The sequence below is a fragment of the Rhinolophus sinicus genome, linkage group LG04 (assembly GCF_036562045.2).
Source record: "Rhinolophus sinicus isolate RSC01 linkage group LG04, ASM3656204v1, whole genome shotgun sequence".
In the NCBI taxonomy this organism is placed as follows: Eukaryota; Metazoa; Chordata; class Mammalia; order Chiroptera; family Rhinolophidae; genus Rhinolophus; species Rhinolophus sinicus.
In genome coordinates this window covers 182,955,068-182,982,443 of record NC_133754.1, presented here as the reverse complement: position 1 = coordinate 182,982,443, position 27,376 = coordinate 182,955,068, and the positions used below count along the sequence as shown (strand labels likewise).

The 27,376-nt window shown below is 51.5% G+C and overlaps 1 protein-coding gene across 7 annotated transcripts; it reads left to right on the top strand.

Moving 5' to 3' along the window:
* The first annotated feature begins 7 nt into the window (after nucleotides 1-7).
* Nucleotides 8-26,929, top strand: ZER1 (zyg-11 related cell cycle regulator). Of its 7 annotated transcripts, none has more exons than XM_074331138.1 (17): nucleotides 8-185; nucleotides 7,469-7,596; nucleotides 10,472-10,723; nucleotides 12,061-12,211; nucleotides 12,439-12,875; nucleotides 13,176-13,352; nucleotides 14,155-14,269; nucleotides 14,433-14,579; nucleotides 14,921-15,094; nucleotides 17,958-18,173; nucleotides 18,914-18,955; nucleotides 19,125-19,244; nucleotides 20,024-20,139; nucleotides 20,488-20,676; nucleotides 21,658-21,755; nucleotides 23,433-23,535; nucleotides 25,263-26,929. In XM_074331138.1, the coding sequence occupies exons 3-17, from the start codon at nucleotides 10,566-10,568 to the stop codon at nucleotides 25,318-25,320; spliced, it is 2,301 nt and encodes a 766-aa protein (XP_074187239.1). In that variant the 5' UTR covers nucleotides 8-185; nucleotides 7,469-7,596; nucleotides 10,472-10,565; the 3' UTR covers nucleotides 25,321-26,929. The 7 variants fall into 7 exon arrangements, with proteins under 7 accessions (XP_074187239.1, XP_074187238.1, XP_019584322.1 ...); XM_074331137.1 differs by lacking the exon at nucleotides 7,469-7,596 and adding an exon at nucleotides 373-465; XM_019728763.2 differs by having other exon boundaries at nucleotides 8-465.
* The last annotated feature ends 447 nt before the right edge of the window (nucleotides 26,930-27,376 follow it).

The window sequence follows — 27,376 nt, the reverse complement described above, 5'->3', positions numbered from 1 at the left end:
TCGCCGCGGGACCCTTCGGAGGCACCGGTTCTCTGTTGCTAAGGGGCGGCCCCGGAAGTGACGCGCCCGGGGTTTGTTGACAGCGGAGGCGGCGGCGACTGCAGGCTCCGAGCCGTAGGAGCCGGATCGGGGGAGGGGCCGGGCCCCGGAGCCAGCACCCGGCGGCCCGCAGCCCTAAGGGCAAGGTAACGGCGACGGGGTCCCCCCGGCGCGACCCCCTCCCGCCCGGGGCTCCTGCCCCCCGGGATCCCAAGCTCCGCCCCGCCGACCCCCGTGTTCCCCAGACCCCGGCCCTAGCCTGACGAGATCCCCTGCCGGCCCGGGCCGCATCCTCTGGTCCTCCTCGCCGAGTAAGCATCCCGTCCGCTCCAGGAGCCAGGGGATGTATCTGCGTGCTACCCCTTGCCCTCCTGCCTCCGGCGCCTCAGCATCGCCTCAGCATCGCAGCTGCAGCCACTTGCACAGGTCCATCTCTGCCAATGGTGGGAGGGCTCCCTTCTCTACCCTGCTGCCAGGTCTGAGAAACGTGCCTTTAAAACTGAGCTCCCTTCCTCCGGAGAGAAAATGACGCCCTGTTGGATGTCACTACAAAATGGGGGATCGGTGTAGGGCTGAAAGGGCCAGCCCCTGCCCCTCCTACCTGTTGGATGAGCTTAAGTTCCCCCAAAACAGTGCTTAAAAGCTCAGGGGCGGCTTGGATTCTGGATCAGCTCCTGAAGGGGATGACAAGTTGCAGAGAAATGCAACAGTGTGGGAAAGGGACGAGGTGGGGTTGCAAACCTGAGGAACCAGGAGCCTGGTAGGTGAGTTGAAAGTGAAACTGACTGTGCCGGCCACTACAGCTCTGGGTGGAACTTGACTTGGCTGCTCTTTGGCCCAAGGAGTCCAAGAGTTCCAGTATTTGCCTGTGCCGGCCAGAACGTTTGGTTTTTCAGGGGGAGAGAGATGTCTGAGGTCTCCATGGGAAAATCACCCCATAGGATCTTTCCCACAGAATGTTTCTCTTCAGGGTCAAAACCAGCCAGAATGAGCATAGAAGACAGCTTTGAAAAGGGTCACAGGCGACTATACTTAGAGCAGGAGGTGGTTGCCAGGAGTGAGGGGCCTCTCTGTTTCAGTTCATTCAGCAAATAATAAACATAATATGTAGGGTGGCCATGGAGAAAAATAAAGCAGGAAGGGCTATGGAAAGGGCCAGAGAGTAGAGTCACCTTTTTATAGAGGGTGGTCAGAAAAAGTGTCTAATTAGTTGATATCTGAGCAGCGACCTGAGGGAGTGAGGGAGCAGGCCATGCAGCTCTCTGAAGGCAGAGCATTCAACAGCAAGTGCAAAGGTCCTGAGGTGTATACCTGATGATTTTAAGAAACAGCATGAGGTCAATAGGGCCGGAGCAGAATGAAGGATGGGAGAAGTGGTTAATGAGAAGAGTGGCTAGAGTATGGTGAGGAGGAGATCGGGCAGTCTGTATGATGCAAGGTCACGAGGTGTCTAATGGGGCACCCTTTCAGAACTACTAACGTGAAGTGTCTGGTACTTGGAGAAAATACAGATTTGTTTTAGATGACAAATGACCATTGTGCTCTGGCCTTGAGTTATAAGTACCCTTTTTCCATCTTTGTAATGACCATTGATGGAATAAATACAAAAAGGACAGCCATAGACCACTGTGGTTAAATCAGATCATGTCACTACTTCCTTGTTGTGAGAACTTGGACAGGGACCTTTTTTTCACCTCAGTTTCCTCATCTGTAAAATGGGATTGTTGGGTTAAATGAGAGATCACACACTAATTGGCACATATAAGTACTCAATACTAGTAGTTGTGATGATGATGACGAGGAGGAGGAAGTGTTTGAATGTATCTACATGAAAGCCTTTTTTTTTTTTAGCACCAGCTGGTGGTGTCATCCCTGAGCCAGTGGAATTTTGGGGAACAGTGGGGGAGACAAGGTAGAAACTTCCTGTTACCCCTCAGTGGGAACAGTGATTGCATATCCTACAGGGAGGATGGTAGCTTGCTCTTGGCTTTTTGGCGACAGTGGAAGGTGATAGGGACTTCTTTCTAAAGAGCTCAGCAAATCCCCATTCTGCCACATAAAACAGGCAACATGACAGTGTTAAAATAAATAGGACATGAAGATAGGTTGGGAAGGGCAGCATATGTTGGCCTTAGAGGTGTGGTCGGGGTGTGTGTGGCTGATGTGCTGATGGAGATTGTCGATCCCAGAAGTGCCCAGCAGAGGCTGAGATTTTGCAGCCTGCCTTATAGGGAGTGGAACAGTGGTTGATCTCCCTCCTCACCCCCTAAGCCTGGACTGTGTCATGAGGCCTGGGTCATAGCTGAGCAGGGCAACTGGGCCAGAGGATTTGAAAATGAAAAGGCAGAGCACTTAGATGCTGAGAGCCAGCATGTTGGGGGAGGCTGTTGTGACTAGCAAGTCAGAGTGGCGATCTGGGGACCTGGGTTCGAACCCCAGCTCTGCGGCCAGCTCACTCTGTGAGCTTAGGCAGTCTCATCCCCTGGCTGGGCCTGTTTTCCTCTCTGTACATTGATTCTGAAGGCTGTTGGAAGGATGAAATGAAACAAGGTTGTGAAAGAATTTGGTGCTCTCTAAAGCTCTCTACAAAGGTAAGAGCCATTCTTGTTATTGTTAATGTCACCAGGGTTCTGCAGACATATTTTGGGGGCCCTCTAGGCAGAGGGCTTCGGTACCTCAGCTGTTCTTGACTCCTGGAAATGTGAGTTCAGAGTCCCACCTTGGGTCATCTATTTGGGGATCACTGAAGCCTCAGAAATGAGCAGACGTTCCAGCCTCAGAAATTAGCAAAGGGTCTCTCTGAGCATTATTCTCAGGAAATCACTCCATACTTACTGGTTACCACCTTCTTGCCATCATTTCATGGCATGTCCTTAGCAACCCCACGAGGTAGGTACATTTGCAACATGTTGACAGATAAGGACCTTAATGAATATTGAGGCTGTAAATATTGCCTGGGCACCTTGTGGAGTCGCAGCTCCTTCACCCACAACCAGCCAGTCACACACTCACTGTGTCATGGAGACGCCAACAATCACACAGGGTCCCTGCCTCAGGAAGCTTCCCGTCCCATGGCAAACAAATGGTATATGCCCAGAGGATGGTTACCAGCGATACCCAACCATCTGTCCTTAGTGCCCAAGGACACTCCACAGAAGGCAGAGCTGAGGCTTAGAGAACCAGTTCCCGCCCGTAGCATAATGGTAGAGCGAACCAGGCACTTACTGGGGGACCTTGGGTCAGTCCGTGCACTTCTTTGAACCATAGTTTCTCCATCTGGAAAACAAAATGATAATCCATATGTCCCTCGTAGGTTATTTGTGGCTCCAGTGAGATCAGGCATGCAAAGCTCAAACCACTGGGTCTTGAACTAACGAATATATGTATACATGTCGGCATATACATTACTTCGCCACTCAGCCTCAGCCGCCTCATCTGTAAGTTGTAGATTAGAACAACTCCTGCCTCCTGTGGGTGTTGAGAGAATTCGCAGAGTTCTTGGAATATGGTGCTCAGTGTGGACGTGAACATTAAGGTTCATTAGAGGCCAGTATCCCCCAGACCCCTCTGCCTCCAGGTGGCACCATCGGGCGGTGATGCGCATTGTCGGTCCATTTCCACACCTTCCTAACGTAACCCACCTTGCAGATTTAGAGCCTGCAGGCTGATGGCCTCTTGGGGATGCTCTCAGATCCTCACCTGCACCCGTGCCTCCTGAAGACCCCTGGCACTTGCCCTGACTCCCCTCTCAGCAGCTTCTCACCCCCCATATCTGGACTGTGATCCACTCCCTCCTGGAAAGCTTCCAGCCTCTGTAAATAGGGCACTTGTTTGGGTTTTTCCCCCAGCTCCTGGGTTAATATTTCACAGGGTGGGCACTGCTCCAAGGCTCAGAGCTTCTGGCTCCCCCAGCCTCTCTGTCAGCGGGGTGTCAGGACGCTGGCGGGGTCCCATGTTCCCTGCTCTGCACCTTAGTTTCTCTCCCCTCCGTTGGATGGACGGAAGACAATGGTTTGGTGAGAAGCACAGGTTTGGTTTAGGGTTGTGTCCTACTGTAGAGTGGTTTCAGGCAAACCTCGGTGTCTTCATCAGAAAACGGGAACCGTCTACCTCGTGCTGTCGTGAGGTGTCGTGAGGTGACTCAGGCAAAAGGAAACCTTTATTCCGTTGGTGCCAGGCACAGGCTGGGCACTGAGGACCCAGGAGCATGTAAGCAGCCAAGGTTCCTGTTCTCCCAGAGCTCATGAGCCTAGGATGGGGTTGATGGACAAATTGTTACACAAATAATGAATTAGCTGCAAGTACAGGGTCCTAGGGGATGCCGTTTTGTTGGTTAAATAGGAGACCGTATGAAATAAAACCCATAAGGAGCTCAGCGCCATGTCAGGAAACCGCCAACGTGGAGGTGGCAGCAGCTGCTGCTGTTGTTCTCTTCCCATTGTCCCCCACCCCCAGGATGTCATAGGCTAATGATAGATCCAGTTTTAGAGAACCTGCACCAGTAGGGATGGAGAAAGAATCAGAGCTGTTCTCACCACGTGGTGTTCTGTCATAATCAGAGTTCCCTCTGTCCCCAGTTTCCAGAATCCCAGGTGGCCGGTGCCTGCCACAAAAATGAGGAACTCTAGGAGGTGGGTGGACAGAGGTGGCTGCCTCTGGCGGGTGCCAGGACTGCAGCTGGATGCGGCACAAGTGGTCGGGCACTCCAGCCCCCAGGCCTCTCAGCCTCGGTGCCAACATGAGGACGGCTCCTTCCTCCAGCTCACCCAGCCCCAACCAGCGCAGTGGGCACTCCTGAAGGCAGTTAGCGGATGGTGCCATCTTCCTGGTTTGTGTTTTGGGGACTTTTAGTGACCTTGGCAGCTGACAGGGTAGTGTTTCTTCCAGCTGGTAAACAGGTTCAGCAGAACGGCTACCTGGGTGACTGGGTTCAGACCTGCAGAACAGGCACAGCTCCTGGTGGCTCTCTGTTAGGGTCATGAGGGTTCTCTGCGGCCACTGGGTACCTGGCACTGTCTGGGGCACAGTGGGCAGGGAGGATACGAAAGCATGCTTTGCCTCCAGCTTCCACGTGTGGCACACATGCAAGTCCCATGTCATCCCTTCCACAGGTATATGTTGACACCCTACTATTTGTCAGGCCCGCATGGGTGCACAAAAGCCCTGCTTTTGTCCAGCAAATAGTTGTGAAGCTGGACCTGCGGTACCAGTGCCCCACACCATCTGTCCTCAGCCCGTGCACATCTTTTCCGGCTTCCTGGAATGCCTTTCCATTCTCTGCCCACCACCAGAATAACTGACTCATCTTTTGGGTAGAAGCCGAAATGTCACTTCCAAGGAAGAAGCCTGTATGCCTCCTCAGACCAGGGCCGGTCCCCGGCACAGGTACCTAGAGCCCCAGGTCTCACCCTCTCCCTCAGAACACTGGTCTCAGTTCCGTGGGGTGGGTTTGGTGCTTCTTAGGGGGCTGTCTCCCCGTCCAGAGCCAGTGTACTCCACGAGGACAAAGCCCTCTGGTGTGTCACCACTGGGCACACAGTGCTCACGAGACAGTGACCGAGGGAATCAATAAATGACCTGGGCTGAGCCCAGGGATGCAGTGCCAGACGAAACAGCCTGGTTCCTGCCTTCACAGAGCTGGGCTCCTGGCAAGGAAGCCACGCGGATCAGCTAGCGTCAATACAGTGTGAGTTGTCATTACGGGCGTGTTGGGGGCGCACCGCACTCGCACCTTGGCAGGTCTGTGAAGGCTGCCCAGAGGAAATGACGTTGACACACAGTCCTGAGGGTGAGTAGGCAACAGCTAAGCAAGGAGTAGAGTCCAAAGGCGGTGTGGACTGCAGTGGTTGATGACGCTTCCTAGAGGAGGGACATGCGTGTGTCTTTGGAGGTGGGAGCAGCACTTAGAGTAGAAAGTGGAAACATGAGTTGAATTTGATGGTCCAAGTTGAAAGAGAACAGGTCTGAAGGTAAGCCTATTGCCCGTGCAATGAAGGAGGCCAAGCCAGAATAGGGGAGCCGTGGGCACCAGGTAGACCAGAGGGCTACTTCTCGTTCTGGAGGCCTTGAGTGACGGCTCCAGGAGGTTGGACCTGTTGGTTTCCAGCAGTGACTGTCTCCCTGCCAGCAGTGTTCCCTCTGGCTCGTTTCCCAGGTAAGAGACTTGGCTGCTGGGCTCTCGAAGGACTGACAGTGAACGAAAAACAAAGGAAGGCCATCCCCAGGACCCAGGCAGCCTGTTTATTGTGGCTTCAAGGGTGTCACACAGCCAGTGGGACAGCTGACACAGTGGGCCTCATGACAGGAGACCCAGGCCTGGGGAGCACAGGTCTGGAGCTAGGCAGGAACAGACCCTGCTCTACTTGGGAACTAGGGCAGGTGAGGTTGGAGGGGGGTGATGATGATGGTGATAGTTGCTTTTTACTGAGCAGTTACTACATGCCAGGCACCATGCTGTCATTCCATGTTGTCTATACAAAGCGCTCCCTATTTTAAAGAAGAGATTGAGGCCCAGAGAGGTGAAGACACTTGGCCAAGTTCACCTGCTCTTAAGCAGCAGGGCTGAGACTTGAAGCTAGGTTGGCCTGACTCCCGAACTCTTACAGCAAGGTCACCAGTAAGTGATGGGACCTAACTTAGAACTAACTGGCGATTCCAAAGGGCATGGTGTTCTGTGTCCACGCACTGGATTTCCGAAGCCGCCTGGAAGGCTCGAATATGGACGCAGAGGCTCCAAGAAGCCAGGGACAGTGGAGGGCCCCAAACTCCTTCAGAACCTTCCGAGAAATGATGTGATGGAGTCCAGGAGACAAGGCTCAAATCACAGTTTGGACAGAGGAGCCTCTCTCTGTGCTTGAGTTTGCTCGTCTATACGATGGTATTGTGAGGCCCACCCGGTGGTTCAGGTGGTTGGAGCACCGTGCTCTTAACACCGAGGTCACCGGTTCAATCCCCACATGGGCCAGTGAGCTGTGCCCTCTACAGTTAAGACTGAACAATGGCTCTTCCTGGAGCTGGGCTGCCGTGGGCTGTTGCGGGCAGCCAGACGACCAGTGACCGACTGCCTCAGCTGGGGGGAGTGCAAGGCTCATAATACCAGCCTGGGCCAGCGAGCTGTGTCCTACACAACTAGACTGACAAACAACGGCTTGAACCTGAAGGGGGTGTCGGAAAACGGGGGGGGGGGGGGGAGATGGTATTGTAACCACCATTTGTTGTACACTTAAGTCGTGTCAAGCCTGAGGCTAAGCATTTTCCCAACATTTCATTTATTCCAGGAGCCCTGTGAAGTAGGGATTATGGTCCCCATTTTCCAAATTAGGAAACTGAGGTCCAGCGAGGTTAAGTAATTTACTAGTGAATTGTGGAATCAGGTTGAAACAAATCTATCTGACCACAGAGCCTATACTTTTTTTTTTTTTAATTGAAGTATCGCATTAGATAAGGCAAGGCCCACAGTGTGGGTGGAAGTTCGATGAATTTCCACAAGTGAGCAGACCTGTCCCAGAACTTCCAGAGGCCTCGCTGTCACTTTCTAATTGCTGCCTCCCCGCAAAGGTAATCACTACCCTGACTTCTAACATCATAGATTAGTTCTGCCTATTTTTCCCCCTTTCTGATGTAGACTCTGGTAGGAAAATGTTTGGGATTAATTCCTGACTGTCCATGATTCTATAAATGGTTGATTGTTTTCTATCTTGTTTACTCCATTTGAGTGTGATGGTTCAGTTTTCATTCTCTGTTAGCCACTTATCAGAGCAGAGGACGCACCATCGGTTAGATCACCACTTACCTGCACCCCGACTCCCTGCTAAATCTGGAACTCTTTGGTGTCCGGGCCATTTTCTTAACTTTTTATTGAAGTACACACATCATGATATACAGCTCCCTGAATATTCACAAAGCGAACACTCCTGTATATGCAGCGCTCAGGTAAGGGACTAGAAGCTTCTAGCATCCAGCATCCAGCCAAACCCCCAAAGTAGCCACAAGCCTACTTCTACCACCACAGATTAGACTTCCTTGTTTTTTAACTTAATGGAGTAATACATAAATGGATTCATACAACATGTGAATATATACTCTTGTGTCTGGCTCCTTTCACCAAACATTGTGAGTTTCGTCCAAGCTGTTGTGTTAACAGAAGTTCATGCATTCTCATTGCCGTGTAGTATTTCATTGGCGAATACATCATAATTATTGGAATGTCAGTGGACATTCAGGTTCTTTTCTGGGTTTGGCTATTACAAACAGTGCTGCTGCGAACATTTTGGTCTGTGTCTTTTGGTGAACATTTATATGTGCCTTTCTGTTGTTGGGTGTGTACCTAAGAGTGGAATCACTGAACGTTGAACAGACACGGGTGCCAAAAAAATGTATACAAGTAGACCCTTTGGTCAGCGTTGCTCAAGCAGTAGTTCGCCGTAATCAGAAGTGTCTGGACGCTGATGGTAACCACTTTGAGCACCTCTTATTATTGCAGAAGTCAAATGTGACTTGTTTTCATCTTTTGTTATCGGTATATATTAAATATTACAATTTTAATACAGTTTTCCTTTCTTAAAATGTGTATACATTTTTTGGCACCCTGTATGTGTGTCTTCAGCCTTAATAGCTAGTGTCACACAACATTCCAATTACACTCCCAGTTCACACCAGTTCACACCCCCACCAGTAGTGTAGGTGGCATTCTGTTGTTCCATATCTTCATTATAATACAGGCTTTGTACTGCCTTTATTGTTGCTGTTGTTTTCAATAGAGCCATTCTGGTGGGTGGGAAATGATTATTTCATTGTGGTTTTACTGATACCAGTGAAGCCAAGCCCTCTTCCATGTTTCCTGTCCATGAAATGTCCGCTCAAGTCTTTTGCCCATTTTTTAATTGGCTATTATATCCTTTTAAAAAAATTGATTTGTAGAAGTTGTTTATATATTCTGAATATGGGTCCTTTGTTCGGTATATTGTTGGAAATATCTTCTACTCTGTGGCTTGCTCTTTTTCTTTCCTAATGCTATTTTTTGATGAAAAGAGTCTTAAATTTTGAAGCAGTCCAATTTACCAATTTCTCTTTATGATTCATGTTTTTTTATCACCTATTTAAGAAATCATTGCCTACTCTAAAGCCGTAAAGATATTATTCTGTGTTTTCTTCTAGAAACTTGATTATTTTACCTTTAGGTCTAAGGTCCATCTCAAATTAATTTTTGTGTGTGTATGAACAGAAGTCTCTCCGCTTCAGCGCAGACCAGCTTACCATTTCCCACCTATGACTCTCATTTAAGAAATCTTTACCGATCTCAGGGTCATGAAGACAGTAGGAGACTTCACTTATTTAATAGCAGCTCTGTTGAGCTATAATTCCTGTATCATACAGTTCACCTATTTCAAGCAGATAATTCAATGGTTTTCAGTCTATTCACAGAGTTGGACAGGCATCACCACAGTCAATTTTAGAACATTTTCATCACCCCCAAGAAGAAACCCCAAACCCACTAACAGTCACTTAACCTCCCAGGCCTAGGTTTCCCTATTCTGGCTAGACACTTCATATCAATGGAATCTTACAGTATGTGGCCTTTTGTGACTGGTTTCTTTCACTTAGCGTAATGTTTTCAAGGTCCAGTGTTGTAGCAGGTATCTGTACTTCATTCCTTTTATGGCTGAATAATATTCCATTGTATGGATACGCCATTTTTTTATCCATTCATCTGTTGATGGATATCTGTGTTGTTTCCACTTTTTGGGTATTATGAATAATGCCACTATGAACATTCATGTACAGCTTTTTGTGTGGATGTGTATTTTCATTTCTCTTAGAAAGAACCTTCATTCTTCATCATATATCATGAGATTCAGGAGTAACGTGTCTATAAAGCCCAGGCACATACTAAGTGTTCAAACAGTGACAGCTATACACAGGTTAGGTTACACTGTGAGACACACCCCCGTATAGCTATTAATGAAGACCCCTATTCTCCCCACCCAAGCATTGGGTCCCCGACACACACAATGTGCCCGCAGACATTGTGAAGGCCTAGAAATGCTTGGACAAAGCCCCCTGCTCTTTGCACGTCAAGTCACGCGTAGATGGTGGCTCAGGAGAGAGTGGCAGGGAGGCAGTCAGGAGTCCTGGGCTGTGGCCCTGCTAACCTGCTAATTTGTTTTTTAATTAAAGTTTATTGGGGTGACAATTGTTAGTAAAATTACATAGATTTCAGGTGTACAATTCTGTACTACATCATCTGTATATCACATTGTGTGTTCACCACCCAGAGTCAGTTCTCTTTCCATCACCATATATTTGATCTCTAAGCTACTAATCTGAGTGTGACATGTGGGACCTCAATTTCCCCACTCAGAGAGTGGGCATAGTGCAGCCGGTGGGTCCGGCCCTTGTATGTGGCTCACTTAGTTTCTTTCCCATTCTCTAGGCTGTGGCTCTGCCAATGATCCTGTGAGTGCTGAGGCCTCGCGGTCGCCCCTGGAGGCCCCTGTCCGGGCGTGGCCCACCTGCCTGCCCCCAGCATGGCGTCTGACACTCCTGAGTCCCTGATGGCCCTCTGCACCGACTTCTGCCTGCGCAACCTGGATGGCACCTTGGGTTACCTGCTGGATAAGGAGACACTGCGGCTACATCCCGACATCTTCCTGCCCAGCGAGATCTGTGACCGGCTTGTCAATGAGTGCGCAGGCCTGGAGCTGGGGCAGGGGTGCACGTCTTAGGACGAGCATGTGTTGAGAGACTGTGACCACTGTGTGTGCACCATGTAGGGTGTGGCTATGGATATGGATGTGTGAGGATGTGTGTGCCTGCCCATGGGTGTCCGTGGGTGCAAGAGAATACTGGTGTATCCATAACTGTCAAGTTATATGTGTACATGTTGGTATGTGTATGGAGCGGTGTGCATGTGAAAGAATAGGTACGTGTACACACACATGGGCTTCGGCAGCACAGGGAATGTTTGAGTGTGAAACTGCAGGTATGCATTACACCTATGAGCGGGTATAGAAACCTGCACGTAAATGAAGGATTTATGTGCTGTCCTGCACGTGTGTGCACACCTGTGCCTGTGAACACGTGTCTATGTGTGAACATGGTCATATGCAGGTTTATACACCAATGCCCAAGTACTGGATCCATGACTAGGATTCGAGTCATTCAGAAAATTTTTATGTGGCCCCTCCAAGGGACTCCCCACTAGTAGGGGCTCCTAGAAGCATGATGTGTGTTCACTGACCGCTGGAAATTCATTTGAGGTGCGCAGAAGGGAAACTGTTAGACCAGACAGTTACATATAAAAGTGGGAACCTGTGTGTGACCTGACGACGGGGCCCAACTTTTGATAATGTTCTGATCATTTAATGTGGGTCAGGCAGCACTGGCCTGGATGCTTTGCAGACCAGAGTTATGTCCATTTTACAGATGAAGAAACTGAGGTCTGGGGAAATTCAGTTCCTGGTGTGAAGTTGCCCAGGTAGTGAACAGCCACGCTGGATTTAGATTCCAGAGTGTTTGACTCCAAAGCCTTTCCCACCAGACCAGGATTCTTGTATGAGCTGCTGTCTCAGCGGGGTTTTAATGAGTGCTGGCCTGCAATCAGCTGGGGACTCCAAACCCCTTGGCTTAATCTTCCTGTTGGAAAGGGCCCTGGGAGGGGCTAGTCCAGGAAGCAGAGCTGGCTTAAAGAAGATGCGTGTGGACATGTATGTTTGTTTTAGAGGTGTCTGTGGTTTGGCGGGGGGGAGAGCTTGGGATTTGCTGTTTGATAAGAGGCCCCTTTATCACCAGGTCTACCTTTGGACTCCTGGTTGCAGGGGTTCCTGGGCCACTCTCAGTCTCACCTGTAGGGTAGTCAGTATCTAACCAGACACTATTAGGACGAGGAGGAGGAGATCGGGAGATAGGTTGCTGCTGGGTGATCAGAGAAGGCTTCAGGGAGGGGAGGGTTTGTGCTGGGCCTTGAAGGGAGGACGAGGGTCATGGTGCCCATCCCCTGAGCCAGGCTTTCTTCCCTTCCAGGTACGTGGAGCTGGTCAATGCCGCCTGCAACTTTGAGCCACACGACAGCTTCTTCAGCCTCTTCTCAGACCCCCGCAGCACCCGCCTTACCCGTATCCACCTCCGCGAGGACCTGGTGCAGGACCAGGACCTGGAAGCCATTCGCAAGCAGGTGAGCCCGGCCTCACCAGGCACCTGGGATGGCCGTGAGAGGCCGGCCCCGAGATGGTCAAAGAGTGAGTCGGGGCAGGGCCCGCTCGCCTCCAGGGCAAGAATCCCAGGGCCGCACTGGTGTTCTTCCCCCTGTGCTGACCCCTTCCAAGCCCACCTGTAGCCAGGGCCAGGCCTAGGGCAGGGGCTGCGCAGGGGTGCTGACAGCTGTGCCTGCCCTGCCCCCAGGACCTAGTGGAGCTGTACCTGACCAACTGCGAGAAGCTGTCTGCCAAGAGCCTGCAGACGCTGAGGAGCTTCAGCCACACGCTGGTGTCCTTGAGCCTCTTTGGCTGTGCAAACATTTTTTACGAGGAGGAAAACCCCGGGGGCTGTGAAGACGAGTGCCTCGTCAACCCCACCTGCCAGGTGCTGGTCAAGGACTTCACCTTCGAGGGCTTCAGCCGCCTGCGCTTTCTCAACTTGGGCCGAATGATCGATGGCGTCCCGGTGGAGTCCCTGCTGCGGCCGCTCCACTCGCTGGCCACCTTGGACCTCTCAGGCATTCAGACAAGCGACGCGGCCTTCCTCACCCAGTGGAAGGACAGCCTCGTGTCCCTTGTGCTCTACAACATGGACCTGTCGGATGACCACATCCGGGTCATCGTCCAGCTGCACAAGCTGCGGTGAGCGGCCAGCCCAGAGCTTGCTGGGGCCGGGTGGGGAGGTGGGTGTCGTGAATCCAGAAGGTTCCTGAGCCCCTTACCAGGGAGAAGGTGGGCATGGAAGAGATGGTCCCATTCCTTAAACTCAGCTGGTTCAGGGCTCTTGAGGGCACCTGGGTCCCAGCAGGATTTTTCCCAGAATGCCCTGCAGCAGTTGTGTTAGGGATGGGTCTCCCCTGCCATGGACTGAAGGAGCAGGGGTCTGAGGTAGCCCCAGCCTATATCTGGCCCCTGACCTGTGCCCCCCATCCCGATCTCCAGACACCTGGACATTTCCCGAGACCGCCTCTCCAGCTACTATAAGTTCAAGCTGACTCGCAAGGTGCTGAGCCTCTTTGTGCAGAAGCTGGGGAATCTCATGTCCCTGGACATCTCTGGCCACATGATCTTGGAGAACTGCAGCATCTCCAAGATGGACGAGGAAGCAGGGCAGACCAGGTGGGGACCTGCCCGCCAGGGTCGCCGGTGGGGTGTCTTTCAACAAGCCTCCCTCTACCAGGTGCTATTCTGGGTGCAGGAGATAAAGAAACTAACCAGGCCCTGCCCTCTCCAGGCTGTATGAGCTAGTGAGGACAGACAAGTCATCATTAGGGGAGGCACAGAGTTGCCGTGACGATCAGGAAGGAGGGAGGAGGAGGAATGGCACCCAAGCTGCTGTAAAAGTACAGTCTGAGGTTGCCCAAGGAAGGGTATTCTAGAGGGAACATCCCGTGCAAAGGCTAGAAAGTGTAAGCACCAGGAGTGACTGGGCAATTCCGATGCTCAGACTGGCCAGAGACAGTGTGGTGGTGTTAAGATGAGGCTGGTAGTGTCTTCCACTCGTTAGGTGTTGGGATAGACAGTGTTGGTTGGTTGCGAGATCTGCTTCAAACCCATCCAGCTGTAATTGGCCATAAGCCCTGTCCCCAACTATACTTTAGCAGGGTTTGGTGGATGGGCATGTCCCTTCCTGATCGTTGGTGGAACCTAAAGGTGACACGTCCTCACTAGAATGGCAGATAACATTTTCCAAAGATGGCTATAACCATATTGTCCGCCCACACGTTCTTCTACAATGTGGCCTTGCCAGCCTTCCACCAATAGGTGGGGTCTATGTCCCCTGCCCTTGCAAAGAAAAAAAAAAGATTAGCTGGAGGGCCTAGAAAAGGGCCCCTAGTAAATGCCTAGCCACCCCCAGGGAGAGGCCCGCCTTCGTGCTGAACCCAGGGCAGCCCCTGACCCCAGCACCCTCTTCCCCCAGCATCGAGCCTTCCAAGAGCAGCATCACGCCTTTCCGGGCTCTGAAGAGGCCACTGCAGTTCCTTGGGCTCTTCGAGACCTCCCTGTGCCGCCTCACTCACATTCCAGCCTACAAAGTGAGAGGGAGTGGAGGAGGGAAGCCGCAGGGAGCCCTGGAAGAAGGGATGGGGGTGGGCTGGGGGCCCCAGGTGTCTGCCCTGGGGCCAGAGACCGAGCTGAGGTCTGAGGATTCCACCACTTGGCTTCTTCCGGGTTGTTCTGAGCATGCCTCTTCCCCAGGTAAGTGGTGACAAAAACGAGGAGCAGGTGCTGAACGCCATCGAGGCCTACACGGAGCACAGGCCCGAGATCACCTCCCGGGCCATCAACCTGCTTTTTGACATCGCCCGCATCGAGCGTTGCAACCAGCTTCTGCGGGCCTTGAAGGTCAGCCCAACGCCGGGAGCAGAGGGGGCCCTCGGGCTCCTAGCCATCCCCACCTGGGGGGGGCTAGACTTGGCTGTCTCTCCTCTACACCCCTCCTCATCCCCAGGATACCGGCAGTCCTACCTCCCAAACCCCAACCCTACCCTACAGCACCCCCCTTGCCCCAGCACTGGCCTTGTCCAAACACCATGGCCCTGCCCTAGTTTCTGCTCCCCAACCCCCATGTCTGCCCCTTCCAGGCTCAGAGGGCCTGTCCCAGCCCCCTCGCAGAGCCCTGGGCCTGTCCCTGCATAACTGCCACAGTACTTCTCCACCTGGACCCGTAACCTGTCTTCATATAGCTGGTCATCACGGCCCTCAAGTGCCACAAGTATGACAAGAACATTCAAGTGACAGGCAGTGCTGCCCTCTTCTACCTGACCAACTCCGAGTACCGCTCAGAGCAGAGCGTCAAGCTGCGCCGGCAGGTCATCCAGGTGGTGCTGAATGGCATGGAATCCTACCAGGAGGTGACGGTGAGCCCCCTGCCTGCCACAGCCCTGCATGCTCTGGCCCAGACCCTCTTGTCCTGCTCTCCCTGTGGCCCAGCCTCACCAGCTGGCTCATAGGGCCTCAGGGTGCCTGCTCCCACCCTCTCTTGCCTGGCTCTGCGCTGCCCCCTCCCGATCCCCTTTTCCCAGGGCATCACTCACAGACTCGGGGACCTGGCACTCAGGGCCCCATTACCTGGCCCCACCACCCTCCACCCAGGGACCCTGTTCTCCTGTCCCTGGGCCTCTGCTTACGCTGACTCCTCAGCCCTTCTACCCAGTAACACTGCCGGGGGCTATTTTTTTCAATAGCTGCTTTTCTTATAAAAGTCATGAAAATGTTTACTATAGAAAAATTATAATGAACAGATATGAAGAAAAAACCCAGCCATAGTCCCAGCACCCAGAGATAGCACCTGTTAACACTGAATGTCTGTCATTCCAGATTTTAGGCTGTGCGTATTTATTTAGTAAATGGGGCTCACTCTGTGCGTAACGCTCATGTTACGTGGACTTTTATTTCAACAGTGTCTTTTGAATGTGAACCCTCCCCATCAACAAATATTTTACAACAAAAATTTTTAAATAATTTTTCTCTTCTGATTAAAAGAGAAAAATTAAGACACCAAATGCTTAGAAAACAAATTCAAGTAATACAAAAATGTATTAACTAGAAGTAACAGTTGTTCACAACCCCAGCTCTCCTCCCCCAGACAGCTGGTTTTAATGGTTCAGTTTCATAATTGTTGGTGTCAGCAGTGTTCACTGTCCTCACCCAGGGAGAGGCCTCTCGGGTGCTGACTCTGTTTTGGAGCTCAGAGGCAGTGGCCAAGCCCCAACCCCTTCCTGGGGCTCCCCGAGCGTATGGGCTGCAGTTATGGAATCCACCCCCTGGTTGAACATTTTGGTTGCTTTTGTACGTTTTGGCTGTTTCAAATAAGGCTTTGCTGACTACATTTAATTGATTATCCTTATACTACGTCTAAAAGTTAAATTGCTGGGGCAGTGGGTATGTGTACTTTTAAAACATTTGGTATGTAGTCTCAAATTGTCCTCCAGAAAGGCTATGGTGGGGCTATAGCTTCTGCAGGGACGAAAAGACCCACTTTCCCACTTTCTGCCAACTGCAGACTTCAGAGCAACTGTTTTTTCCACATTGAGATTGATTTTGTAATCAGGTTAAAAGGGGCATCTTTTTTTTTAAATGAAAAAATGCTAGTTGAAGACTCTCAAACAAATTAACAAACTCTATCAAAGACATGGAAAGTGAAATAACAAGATGTCATGTTTCATCTCAAGAGATTGACAGGTTGCAGGAAGAGCACTCTCGCACTTTCCACTGGTGAGGTACGAATCAAACAACTTTTCTGGAGGGCAGCTGGCAGAACCTGCCAGACCTATAAATACATTTATCTTTTGGCCTAGGTATTCCACAGCTAGAATGTCCTTAGAGGGAAAAGCTATACATACACCCATTAAATAGAAATCAGAGAAAACCAAAATGTTTTAGTAATAGCGGCCTGGAAGAGTAACGTATGATCCACCCACATATTGGGACATTACTGTATATCTGTATATCCTGACCTAGAAGGATGTCCACTGCACATTGATAAGAAAAGTTTTGGACCAATTTGTATAATATCTTTTTTTGCCTCTCCTCTCCCCCAAATATATATTTGTATTTGCGTGGTAGAAAAATCTAGAAGGATGTGCACCAAACTTCTAACAGTGATCACTTCTGGGGATTGAGGTAGGAGACTTGAACTTTCTGCTCAGATAGTATTATTTGAACTTTTTACAGTAAGTATTGCTTTTATAATTTAAAATAAAGTTTTTCTCAAATTAAAATATATATCTGAAAGCTATGTAATTTTACTAACAATTGTCACCCCAATAAATTTTTAAAAATTACAAAAAAACAAAACAAACAAACAAAAGAATATGTATTTTTTGAAGGGAAAGACAGAGTTAACCAAGGGTGATATCCTCTAATTTACATAACATAAAATATGGTGAATTTCCAATATCTAATGAGAAAGGATGGAAGGAAATTAAATGACAAGGAAAATGTGCTGAGAACATTGTGCTGTAAAAAAAGAAAAAAGCCTGCAGACAATGCAAAGAGAGATTGAGGATGTGGAGCAAGTAGAGCTTTCCTGCACTGCTGGTGGGAGGGTAAACTGGTGCAGCCACATTGGAAAACAGCCTGGTGTGACCTGGTATAGTTAAAGACATGCACCCATTCTGACCCAGAAGCTTCACCCACGCGTGTGTACCCATGAGAGTGGAGATCAGAACGCATGTACAAGACACTGTTAAAAGCAGTCAAACACTGAAGTCCAGCCAAATGTATACCAGCAGTGGAATGGATGCATGAACTGGAATACTATACTGCAATGAAAAGGAATGCATTTCTGCTGCTTACAACAACGTGGGTGATCTTGCAAACCTATGGTTGAACAAAAAGAAGAAAGGTACTAGAGAATCTTTTGAATGAAAAAGCAGGGATGGTGGGTATCTCTAGTGGAAAGAGGGCCTTATGATCAGGAAGGGACATATGGGGACCTCTGGGTGCTGGCCATGTTCTATTTCTTGACCCAGGTAGTGGCTACATGGTGGTAGAAAAGCTTGTTTGCTTTATAATTACTTGTAAAACTATACATTTGTATTTTATACACTCTTCTGTATGAATAGTTCACGTTTTTCTTAGAAAGCCTTACAGCCTCCTCTTCCAGGACGCCTTCCTGGACCACCACAACTCCGGATGATCTCTCACCTCTAGCGAGCCCCTCGAGTCCAGCTCGAGTCTGCCCCTGACTGTGCTCCACTTGTCTCCGTCCCGGCCCAGGTCCAGCGGAACTGCTGCCTGACCCTCTGCAATTTCAGCATCCCCGAGGAGCTGGAATTCCAGTACCGCAGGGTCAATGAGCTCCTGCTCAGCATCCTCAACCCCACACGGCAGGACGAGTCGATCCAGCGCATTGCCGTGCACCTGTGCAACGCCCTGGTCTGCCAGGTGGACAATGACCACAAGGAGGCCGTGGGCAAGATGGGCTTCGTTGTGGTGCGTGCAGGCGGGCTGGCCCTCCCTGCCTTCCTCCTTTCCTCTGCCATAGCCCCACTGCCACATGAAGGAGTCAGGCTAGACCAAAGGACGGATTTCCTAGCAGTGAATGTTGCTTACGACCCCCATACGTGTCCTCCACCTAGAACATTCTGTCATCCTCTCCCACCCCCATTCACCCATTAGGTCCCACTGTGTAAGTCACTCCTGCTTCCTCAGACCAGGTGCCCTGATTTTTCTTCCCAACTGGGATTAAATAAGGGAAGAACTATCTATGCAATGTCGGCCTCCCACTGGGCTGTGAGCTCCGTGGGGAAGGACGCCATGCTTGTTCCTTCCATCATTATGTCCCGAGCAGCTCCTAGCATAGTGTCTAGTACGCAGTGGGGAGATAATAAATATTTGCTGAAGGAAGGAAGGAAAGAATGAGGAAGGAATGGCCAGTCTCCTCATTTTCTCTCTGGTGAGGCTGAGTTCCACAGAGGGAGAGGGCTGTGCCCAGAGCCACACTGGGAGTCAGAGTGGAGCCAGGACTAGCACCCAGGCCTCCTGATGCCAAGTACCGAGTCTGCGGATTGCACTTTTTCAAACAGCCTCCCAAATAGATGGGCAGCTTTGGTCTTGTTAGGATATATTAGCCAGGAATAGAATCGCTGGTGCTCCTCTCTGCATCTTGGTTCTTGGGGGGCATGAGAGCTCCTGAGGCCTGGCCCCCTGCAAGTTCTCTTCTCTGCCCACAGACCATGCTGAAGCTCATTCAGAAGAAGCTGCTGGACAAGATAGTAAGTCGAGTCTTCATGGAGCCATTCTGCCATTTGCAGCCCATTTGGGGACTGGTTTTCCCCTGGGGGGCGGGGGGGTCAGTATTTTGCCAGGGGACCCCCTCATTGGGTGCCAGGAGCCCTCAGGTCCTGTCCAGGTGAGCCAGTGCTGAGCCCTCCCCGCCTTCAGTGTGACCAGGTGATGGAGTTCTCCTGGAGCGCCCTGTGGAACATCACGGACGAGACGCCCGACAACTGTGAGATGTTCCTCAACTTCAACGGCATGAAGCTCTTCCTGGACTGCCTGAAGGTAGCGCCTCTCTGCGGCGGCAGCCTCCTAGGGCACCCACACGGCTACTCGTCTGTCCCCAGGCTCCCCACCAACCAAATCCACCAGCAACCCTTCTCATGCTTCCCACAGAAGGGCAGCCCAGGATTTGCTGCAATCAGAAGCTCCAAGGAGCAGTTGAGATCTTCCTTCCCAGCATAGCTCATCAGATTGGCTCAAATAAACTCTTAGGAAAATTAAAAAAAAAAAAAGAAAAAATAGAAAGGAAAAAGCAGCAGCAGCTCCAGAGACCTTCCCTGACCCAGATGGCCTGGCCGGGCCCTCTCTGAAAGCCCTCCCTCCAAGGGGAACCCCAGCTCCACCCTTCTCAGCAGTGCCTTCTCAGACTGCCCAAGCCTGGCAGGGGTCCATTGGGATGTCAGCTGGACCGAATTCTGTCCGGTAGGATGGGCTGTTCCTCCTAAAACTTATCCCTTGCTTTCTTGCTCCAGTTTCTTGGAGGGTTCCATTAAACTAATATTTTAAGCTTTGGTAAACAGAACCATATTTGTCCCATTTACAGTTTTATAGGTCCCATCTCCATTCAGCCTCTGATTTTGTGGCAAGGCGCCCCCACCCTTTTAATCCTTATAGTGGATACCCAACACTGTCCTGGGTGCACTAGAAAGTAGGAGGACAGCATATCACACCCCCTCTTTGTCTAGTCAGAATGGCCAGACACGCTCATAAAGTTTCTAGGTTAATACCAGACACTAATTAAGTGCTAATTGATGTGGCCCCCATGGCTCTTGTTTGGCCAGGAATTCCCAGAGAAGCAGGAACTGCATCGGAATATGCTGGGACTGTTGGGGAACGTAGCAGAGGTGAAGGAGCTGCGGCCCCAGTTAATGACGTCCCAATTCATCAGTGTCTTCAGGTTGGTCCTTCTGTCCTTTGCCTTTTTGCCTTGGCTAACAGGATGCTCACAGCTCCAGTCTATGCTCAGTCACAGCAACTGCACTTAGCCTAGATTTCTGTCATAAATGTCGCCTTCCCTCTATAATGTGGTTTCTTATTCATTGAATCCTCCATAAATGGTCCTTGTGTAGCTATATCTCATCTTAGTTACCTCAGGTGCCTTTTAGAAGTCATCTGGGTATGGATAATAAGTGATAAAGAAATCAGTAGTACCTCTGGCATCTGCTTTGTCAGTTAGGGTCCAGCAGCTGGTGTCTGAAGAGGGACTTAGAGGGAACTGGACTCCATTTTTCTCTCTTCTTGGCAGCAACCTGCTAGAGAGCAAGGCCGATGGGATTGAGGTTTCCTACAATGCCTGCGGTGTCCTCTCCCACATCATGTTTGATGGGCCTGAGGCCTGGGGCATCTGTGAGCCCCAGCGGGAAGAGGTGGAGGAACGCATGTGGGCAGCCATCCAGAGCTGGGACATCAACTCACGGAGAAATATCAACTACAGGTGTGCAGTGGGGAGGGTGGGGCGATGCTAGGACAGGGCGCTCGTTGCCAGCACGGTCCGGTCAGAGCTTCTTCCCTCTCTCCTAGCCCTCTGTCGGCTCTGTCTTACTGAGCAGAGAGGCGCCCATCTCAGCTGTACTGCTTGGTGCGTGTGTCATGCACATCAACACCCGTGTGCACCCAAAGCCTGCTGTTCACATACATCTGGTACACGTTTATTTGTGGGGTTGGGGAGGAGAAAATACAGACACGCAGGAGGAAACAAAACAAGCCACTCAAAACCTCGTTCCCTGAAAGACATCCCTCTAACGTGCCGGTGTGTCCCCTCCCAGCAGTTGTACACAGATTTACATGCTTTCAGTCCAGTTGGTATCAGGTCATACTGTCTTGTGACTGAATTGCCAGCCACAGGTCTGGGTCTCTCTCATTATGTTATGACTGGGTCACTTTCGATGTGTGGATGGCCCATCTTGCTCTGATACTGACTTTGAAGTTGAAAACCTGTGTTGGGAAGAACGGGCTCATGCCTGTGGCTTTGCTGATGCTCCAGTTATGTCGTTCCCTAGCAGAGGTGAAATGAAATCACTGGTCTGGGGATTTGCACATACATTTTTCAGGCTTTTGGATATGAGTACAGATGGTCCATAGGAGGCCAAGTGCAATCACACTTTCTTCTGCATCCCAGGGTACTTCGCCCCCATCCCCAGGCTGGGTCTCTTCCTTGCTGAGGTCCCCAGATTCTGCACCACCTAATCTGTGTCCCTCCTGTCTCCCTTACACGTCCATGCTCTTGACATCTCTCAAAAGGGAGCTCCCTTTGTGGAGCCTGAAGTGGGCTGAAGGGCCAGATGCCCCGTATCTCCTGCATCCTACTGGCCTGCTCATGGTTTGTCCATAGGACCCTCCAAAGAGGAGAAAGCCCAGCAAGATGCACTTCCCCCTCCCCCAGCACCAGAAGTGACTCTGGTTTCTCTTCCTACAGGTCGTTTGAGCCAATTCTTCGCCTCCTTCCCCAGGGCATCTCCCCTGTCAGCCAGCATTGGGCCACCTGGGCCCTGTACAACCTCGTGTCTGTCTACCGTGAGTATTCACTCGTCCTTTGTTCAGACTCAGGGACACTCACCCGGCTGGAAGCAGACATGCCTTTAGGAAGCTTATAGAGCAGGTGGGGAGCAGCAAGAGGGCTGGCATCAGTGTCGGGGCCTCAGAGCACAGCCCTCCACCCTCTAGCATTTGTGGGGTGCACAGCAGAAGGGCTGGCCTCTGCCCCAGAGCAGGCCTGGCAGCGAGATGGCCCGTCCAGAGTTCCCAGACAGCTTTCTTCATGCCTCCTGCTTCCATATGAGTGAATAGTCAAAAATCTCCATGCTTTGTGTAAGACAGAGTAAGACCCATCCAAATGAAGAACTAACCTCTGAGGAAATAGACATCCAAGAGAACAGGAGAGAACTTGAAAACAAATCTTATCTCCTCAAAGAGAGTCCTTCCCTCCCCTCCCATAGAAGAGCCTGAACTGTCCTCTGTTCAGTGGCTTTGGGGGAAGAGAAAGAGGGTGCAGTGCTAAGAGACTTTATGACAGGCCAAGTGTGACCCCCAGTTCTCTCCCTTACTAGTTCTGTGACCTCGTACAGGTTCTTTAACCTCTCTGGGCCTCAGTTTTCGCCTCTGTAAAAATAACACCTACCCCACGAGATTGATGTGAAAAGAGAACCAACATAAAGTGCCATGCCCAGTGCCTACATACTGTCAGTCCTGTTAGCTGGCAGAGTGGATAAGAGTACAGGCTCTGTGAGCAAACTGCCTGCGTTTGAAACCTGGTCCTACCACTGGCTGTGTTACTTTGAGCAGATTTCTCACCCTCTCTGTGCCTACATTTCCTCATCTTTAAGATGGGATAATAATAGCACTTACCTCATAGGATTGCTGTGCAATAAGACATGTAAAGTGCTTAGAACATACCATATACCAACACATGTGCATATACTGACTGGTCAGTAAGCATTAGCCTTTTTTATTATTATTTGAAGTTAGTCTTACTAAAACGTAGCACCTTACCTCAAAGAGGCAGGCAGTGTAACACAGACGCAAGAGCCCTGAGCTGGCACTCCCTTGGACAAGCCTCTGGAGTGATTTTGGATGAATTACTTCATCCCTCTGACACTCAGTAGTCTCATCTGTAAAGGGAGATAATACAAGTAGCTCCTACTACATAGAGCTACTGGAGGTCCATGGAAATACCCGTGTTCTCCATGGAATGTAAGCCCTGGCTACTAAGCACTAGAATGTTCTTTGTTGGAGTGAACCACGAAACCACCCAATCAGAAGGCATGGTGGTTCCAACCCTGGTGGTATTTTGCTAAAAACACAAATAAATACAGGTTCCTGGATCTGTTGAATTAGAATACCCAAGGGCAAGGCTTAGGAATCTGTTTTTACAGAAAAAAGAAAAAAAAACTTCTCAGAGAATAGAAGCCACTGATTGGGGTGATATTTTCCACAGGCTGAGCTCTGGGGGAAAAATGCTACTGCATACCAGATCGGGAAGAGCCTTTCCCGAATATTCAGCCCTTGCTTCCCAGGTGGACTTGGGGCAGGGCAAACATGGCTCATCCCGGGTTGCAGCAGTGCCCGCGCCCAGGCCTGCACCTTCCTCCCACCCCTCTGGGAGGGCAGTCCTCGCAGCAAGGGTGGTGTCTGGGCCCAGGCTGAGAGAAGACCCACCCTGACCCCATGCTGTCTGCTCCTACTGCCCTACAGCGGACAAGTACTGCCCCCTGCTGATCAAAGAAGGTGGGATGCCCCTTCTGAGGGACATGATCAAGATGGCCACCGCGCGGCAGGAGACCAAGGAGATGGCCCGGTAAGGGACAGGCAGTGGATCTGCCAGAGCCTTGATTTGGGGGAGTGGGTGACACGGCGGGGCCCCCTGGTGGTCAGGAATGGCTGAAATCCCCAGGGCAATTTGGAGTTGAGTGTGGAAATATACTGATGTCGCGCTGGGGCCGCCCTGAGTCTCATTTCAGCCACAGTGTGGCCAGAAACTCGATGACCAAGCTCTACATGGAGCCTCGTTGCTCTCGTTTGTGAGCTTCGTTTCCTTTCATTCCCAAGAGATTCCGTCCTCTCATCACTGGGTGTCAGCAAGTCAGCTCAGAATTTTTCATTCCTTCTGGCCAAAGACATTCCAACTAAAGAGAGGACACAGTGTGGTAAAATACAGTCTAGAGATCTGGACTGATCAGGGGCAGAGGGCAAATGAGTGACTGAATGTGAAGGTCCCATTCAGAGCTGTCAGGCGTTTCATCGCTGTGTGGTTTTCACTACAGACTCTAAAATATCACCGGCTCTGACCTCACATTGATCTGTACACAAGAGACTCAGGAATGCTGCACGTCACACTCAGCAGTAATGACCTTGCTTTCTCCAGGACCCCAGTTCTAAACACGACGTAGAATAAAGAGTATCATGGAGGAGGGGCCTGGAGTTCAGAGGCTCCCAAGACGTGACTGGCCCGTTTCTGCAGTTATTTTTGGCCAAAGGCACTGCTTAAACATGAATTGACAGATTTGTCTGAGTTTTAGAACGGTAAAATAAGTGGTTCTCACACCTCATCTCCCTAAAGAATCATCTGGAAAGACTGTTAAAAATGTACAGGCCCCACCCTAGATGTTCTGTCCCAGTGGGTCTGGGAGGTGAGCCTAGGGACATTCATTGTCTGCAGGGATCCCAGGAGATGTGAGAAGCACTGGGTAAGGCTGACCCATAACCCACCCTAGACACTGTAAACATCTCTGTGAGACCTGACACATGTGTCTGAGCAGGCCTGTCTGGTGGCAGGTGTGAGGGACACTGACAGGGCGCTCAAGAGAAGTCCCTCCAGCTCGTCTCAACTCCTGTCCCACTCCACGTGGCCCTTACTTCCTAAAACGTATTGGGGCACCCCTTTAGCACATAGAGGCTGCAGTGAACACCCCCACACAGCCACTCCGACCAGCCCAGAGGCTTAGTGTTGAACAGGAAGGCCAGGGTCACCTGATAGCAGTGGGCAGCAGTTCCCAAGGGCCAGACTGGAGTAGGCGAGAGACTGGAGGTGTGAGTGGTGGGTCCCAAACACTGCGCTGGGGCTTGGCTGCCTCAGTAGTACACGGCCTGTGCAAGCAGAGCTGCCCTAGCTCCACCATCCAGACCTCGGGGCGAGTCTGCTGTGCAGTCACTTTGGGGACCATTAGTAGACTTTGGAGAGGAAAAGGCCGGAGTGTTCAGGGCAAAGGTGAAGAAGGAAGACGTTGCTGAAGAAAGGATCAGAGGGTTTTGGAGGACAGACCTACGCGGATTCAGGGGAGCCCCTAACCAGAGGCCCGGGGGCGGGGGAAGCGTGGGAGGAAGATAGGGTGCTGATGGAGGACATGGCCACAGGCACCGTTTCCTGGGTACTCCGCACATGCCGGCCATTTTGTGCACGCCATCTCAGTCAGCATCCGTTAGGTGATACTTGCCAACAAATTCCGCGGCCTGATCGGCCAGGATGGACTTGGCCTCCCCTGGCCCAAGCCCGCCTGCCAATCCTCTGTCTCCCATTGCCTCCAGAAAGGTGATTGAGCACTGCAGTAACTTTAAAGAGGAGAACATGGACACATCCAGATAGAGGTCTCCACCCACATGGCCGCCACTGCTCTGGACCACGAGGCCAGCAGGAAGCACTCAAGCAGCCCAGATGGCAGACCCCCACCCGGGAGCCTCCCACTGGATGAAGGGACACAGGGGACTTTTGCACAACCGACGCTTTTCCTTAACATTAGTGAGATATATATATTATATATATATATTATTTTTTTTTTTTTGGTTAGGAAGTGTGAAGTTTTGTGTGTATGATTTCTGTACAAAAACAAAAGAAACACTCCCTGCGTCCTTGCAGCTTCCTTGGCCATGCTCAAGCCCCAACTCAAAGCCTTCATCGCTGCCACACTCACTCCCACCCCCGCCAGACTAAATGCCTCTAACATCGTGAGTGACCGGTCCTCTCCCAGTAACCTCAGACCCTGGCCTCGCTTCCTTTTAGGAGAGGCAGCAGGCTTTTAACAACCCACTTCAGCACCCTAACCACCCCCGCCAAAGCCCAAGAACCTCATCTGGGGTCCTGAGGGCGGCTGATGGGGTTTAGGCATTAAAACTAACCGCGGTGGGTCTCCCAGATGCCTTGGTGCTCCCGGCTTGGGCCATCTGGGGCAAGGAAGGGAGCCGTGCCCAGGCCTAGGCCAGGCAGCCGCAGCCCCAGAGGACCCTCAAGGAGCGGGGCTCACAGTGGCCCTGCTGCTCTCTGGCCAGGCCTGCCTGAGGCCACGCTGCTATGGAGGCTGCCTCCTAGTCTCCCACCAGGTCCCAGGCTGTGGAAGGCCCCAGCCCAGGGCTGGTCAGAACTCGGGCAAATTTCACTGCCCCTTCTGCCAAACATACCCAGAACTGGCCCCCAGCTCCAGAAGCCAGCACCGTCTGGGGCCAGGGACTTACTCCCTTATTCCCCAGCCCTTCATCTGCCCGCAGACCCAAGGTGCCCAGGCACCCCACCAGCAGAACTGAGCCTGCCTCGTTCACCCCTGCCTGCCCCGCTGCCCAGAGGACCCCACACCTCTCTCACAGGCAGGAGCACTCCACGCCAGCCTTTCCTACAGCAAGCAGCAGGCAGATGCCTCCAGACCAGTTGGCACAGCCTGCAGTGGAGACCCCCCGACACCCCCCACCCCCCAGCACTACCTTGGAAATCTCGGCTGTGTTTCAGAGAAGCGTGAGCCTTGAATGTATTTCAGAATCTCTGTCCTCCCTCATCGGAACTCCAAATTGCTTCTGGTGGACAGACGGGGGTGAGGAGACCCCTACAGAACCGGGGCCTGGGTGCGGGGTTGACCCCACAGGCAGCCCCTGGGGCACGCTTTTCTTCCCTCCTCCTGCCCTGGGCCTGTTTTTGGGTTCTCCTAGCGTCTCTGCCTCCAGGCAGAACAGGCTAGAGGAGCAGCCCAAGGAAGAGGCACCTGGCCTTTTTCTCCTGGAGTCTTTCTTTCCCAGCCCTGGGCAGGGGCAGCTGCCCTGCTTTCCCCCAGCTTGACAGATGGGCCACAGCTGCCCCTCCCTTCCATGCTCATGTGGCCTGAGCCAGACCCCAGGCAGAGCTCACAACTCATTGCTTTACCACCTGGGGCCTGGATGAATGTCTGTACTTTGGGATGTCAAAGAAATACATTTTTGTGCAAAGTGGAGAAGAGCAGAGTGTCCTTTTTTGCGGAAGGGGTGGGGTCAGCAGAGGGCTTGAGCCAGCTCAGGCGGTGGGCCTTGAGTATGGCGGGGAGGATGCACATAGTGGGTTTGTGTGCCCAGCCCAGACGACTAATAAACTGCAGCCTGGGGACAGATGGCAGATGGCACTGGAGTCCCTCTTTCCTCATGTTCTCTCTGCACCCCTGTGTCCAGACACAGAGGGTACAGCTGGCCACAGACCAACACAGCCCCTGCCCAGCATGGCTCGGTCTGATGGTAGAGAGAGATGTTAGGTATGAGATTACCACGTGATGTGCAACAAGCAGGAAGAAGGGAGCCCAGAGGGCACCTCCTGTGGGCTGGTGGGGGTGTGTAGGGAGTTAGTTGGGCCACACCGCTTCAGTGAGTGGGAGGAGCCCATGTGGAGGTCAGAGATACCATGGTGTGCGCAG

What these genes read in the sequence shown, in the direction of transcription:
- ZER1 (XM_074331135.1), top strand. Translation starts at nt 10,566, where the DNA reads ATGGCGTCTGACACTCCTGAGTCCCTGATGGCCCTCTGCACCGACTTC. An exon ending in AATCCTACCAGGAGGTGACG is followed by an intron (nt 15,095 to 17,957) that starts GTGAGCCCCCTG and finishes GTCCCGGCCCAG; the next exon opens with GTCCAGCGGAACTGCTGCCT. An exon ending in GAGACCAAGGAGATGGCCCG is followed by an intron (nt 23,536 to 25,262) that starts GTAAGGGACAGG and finishes CATTGCCTCCAG; the next exon opens with AAAGGTGATTGAGCACTGCA.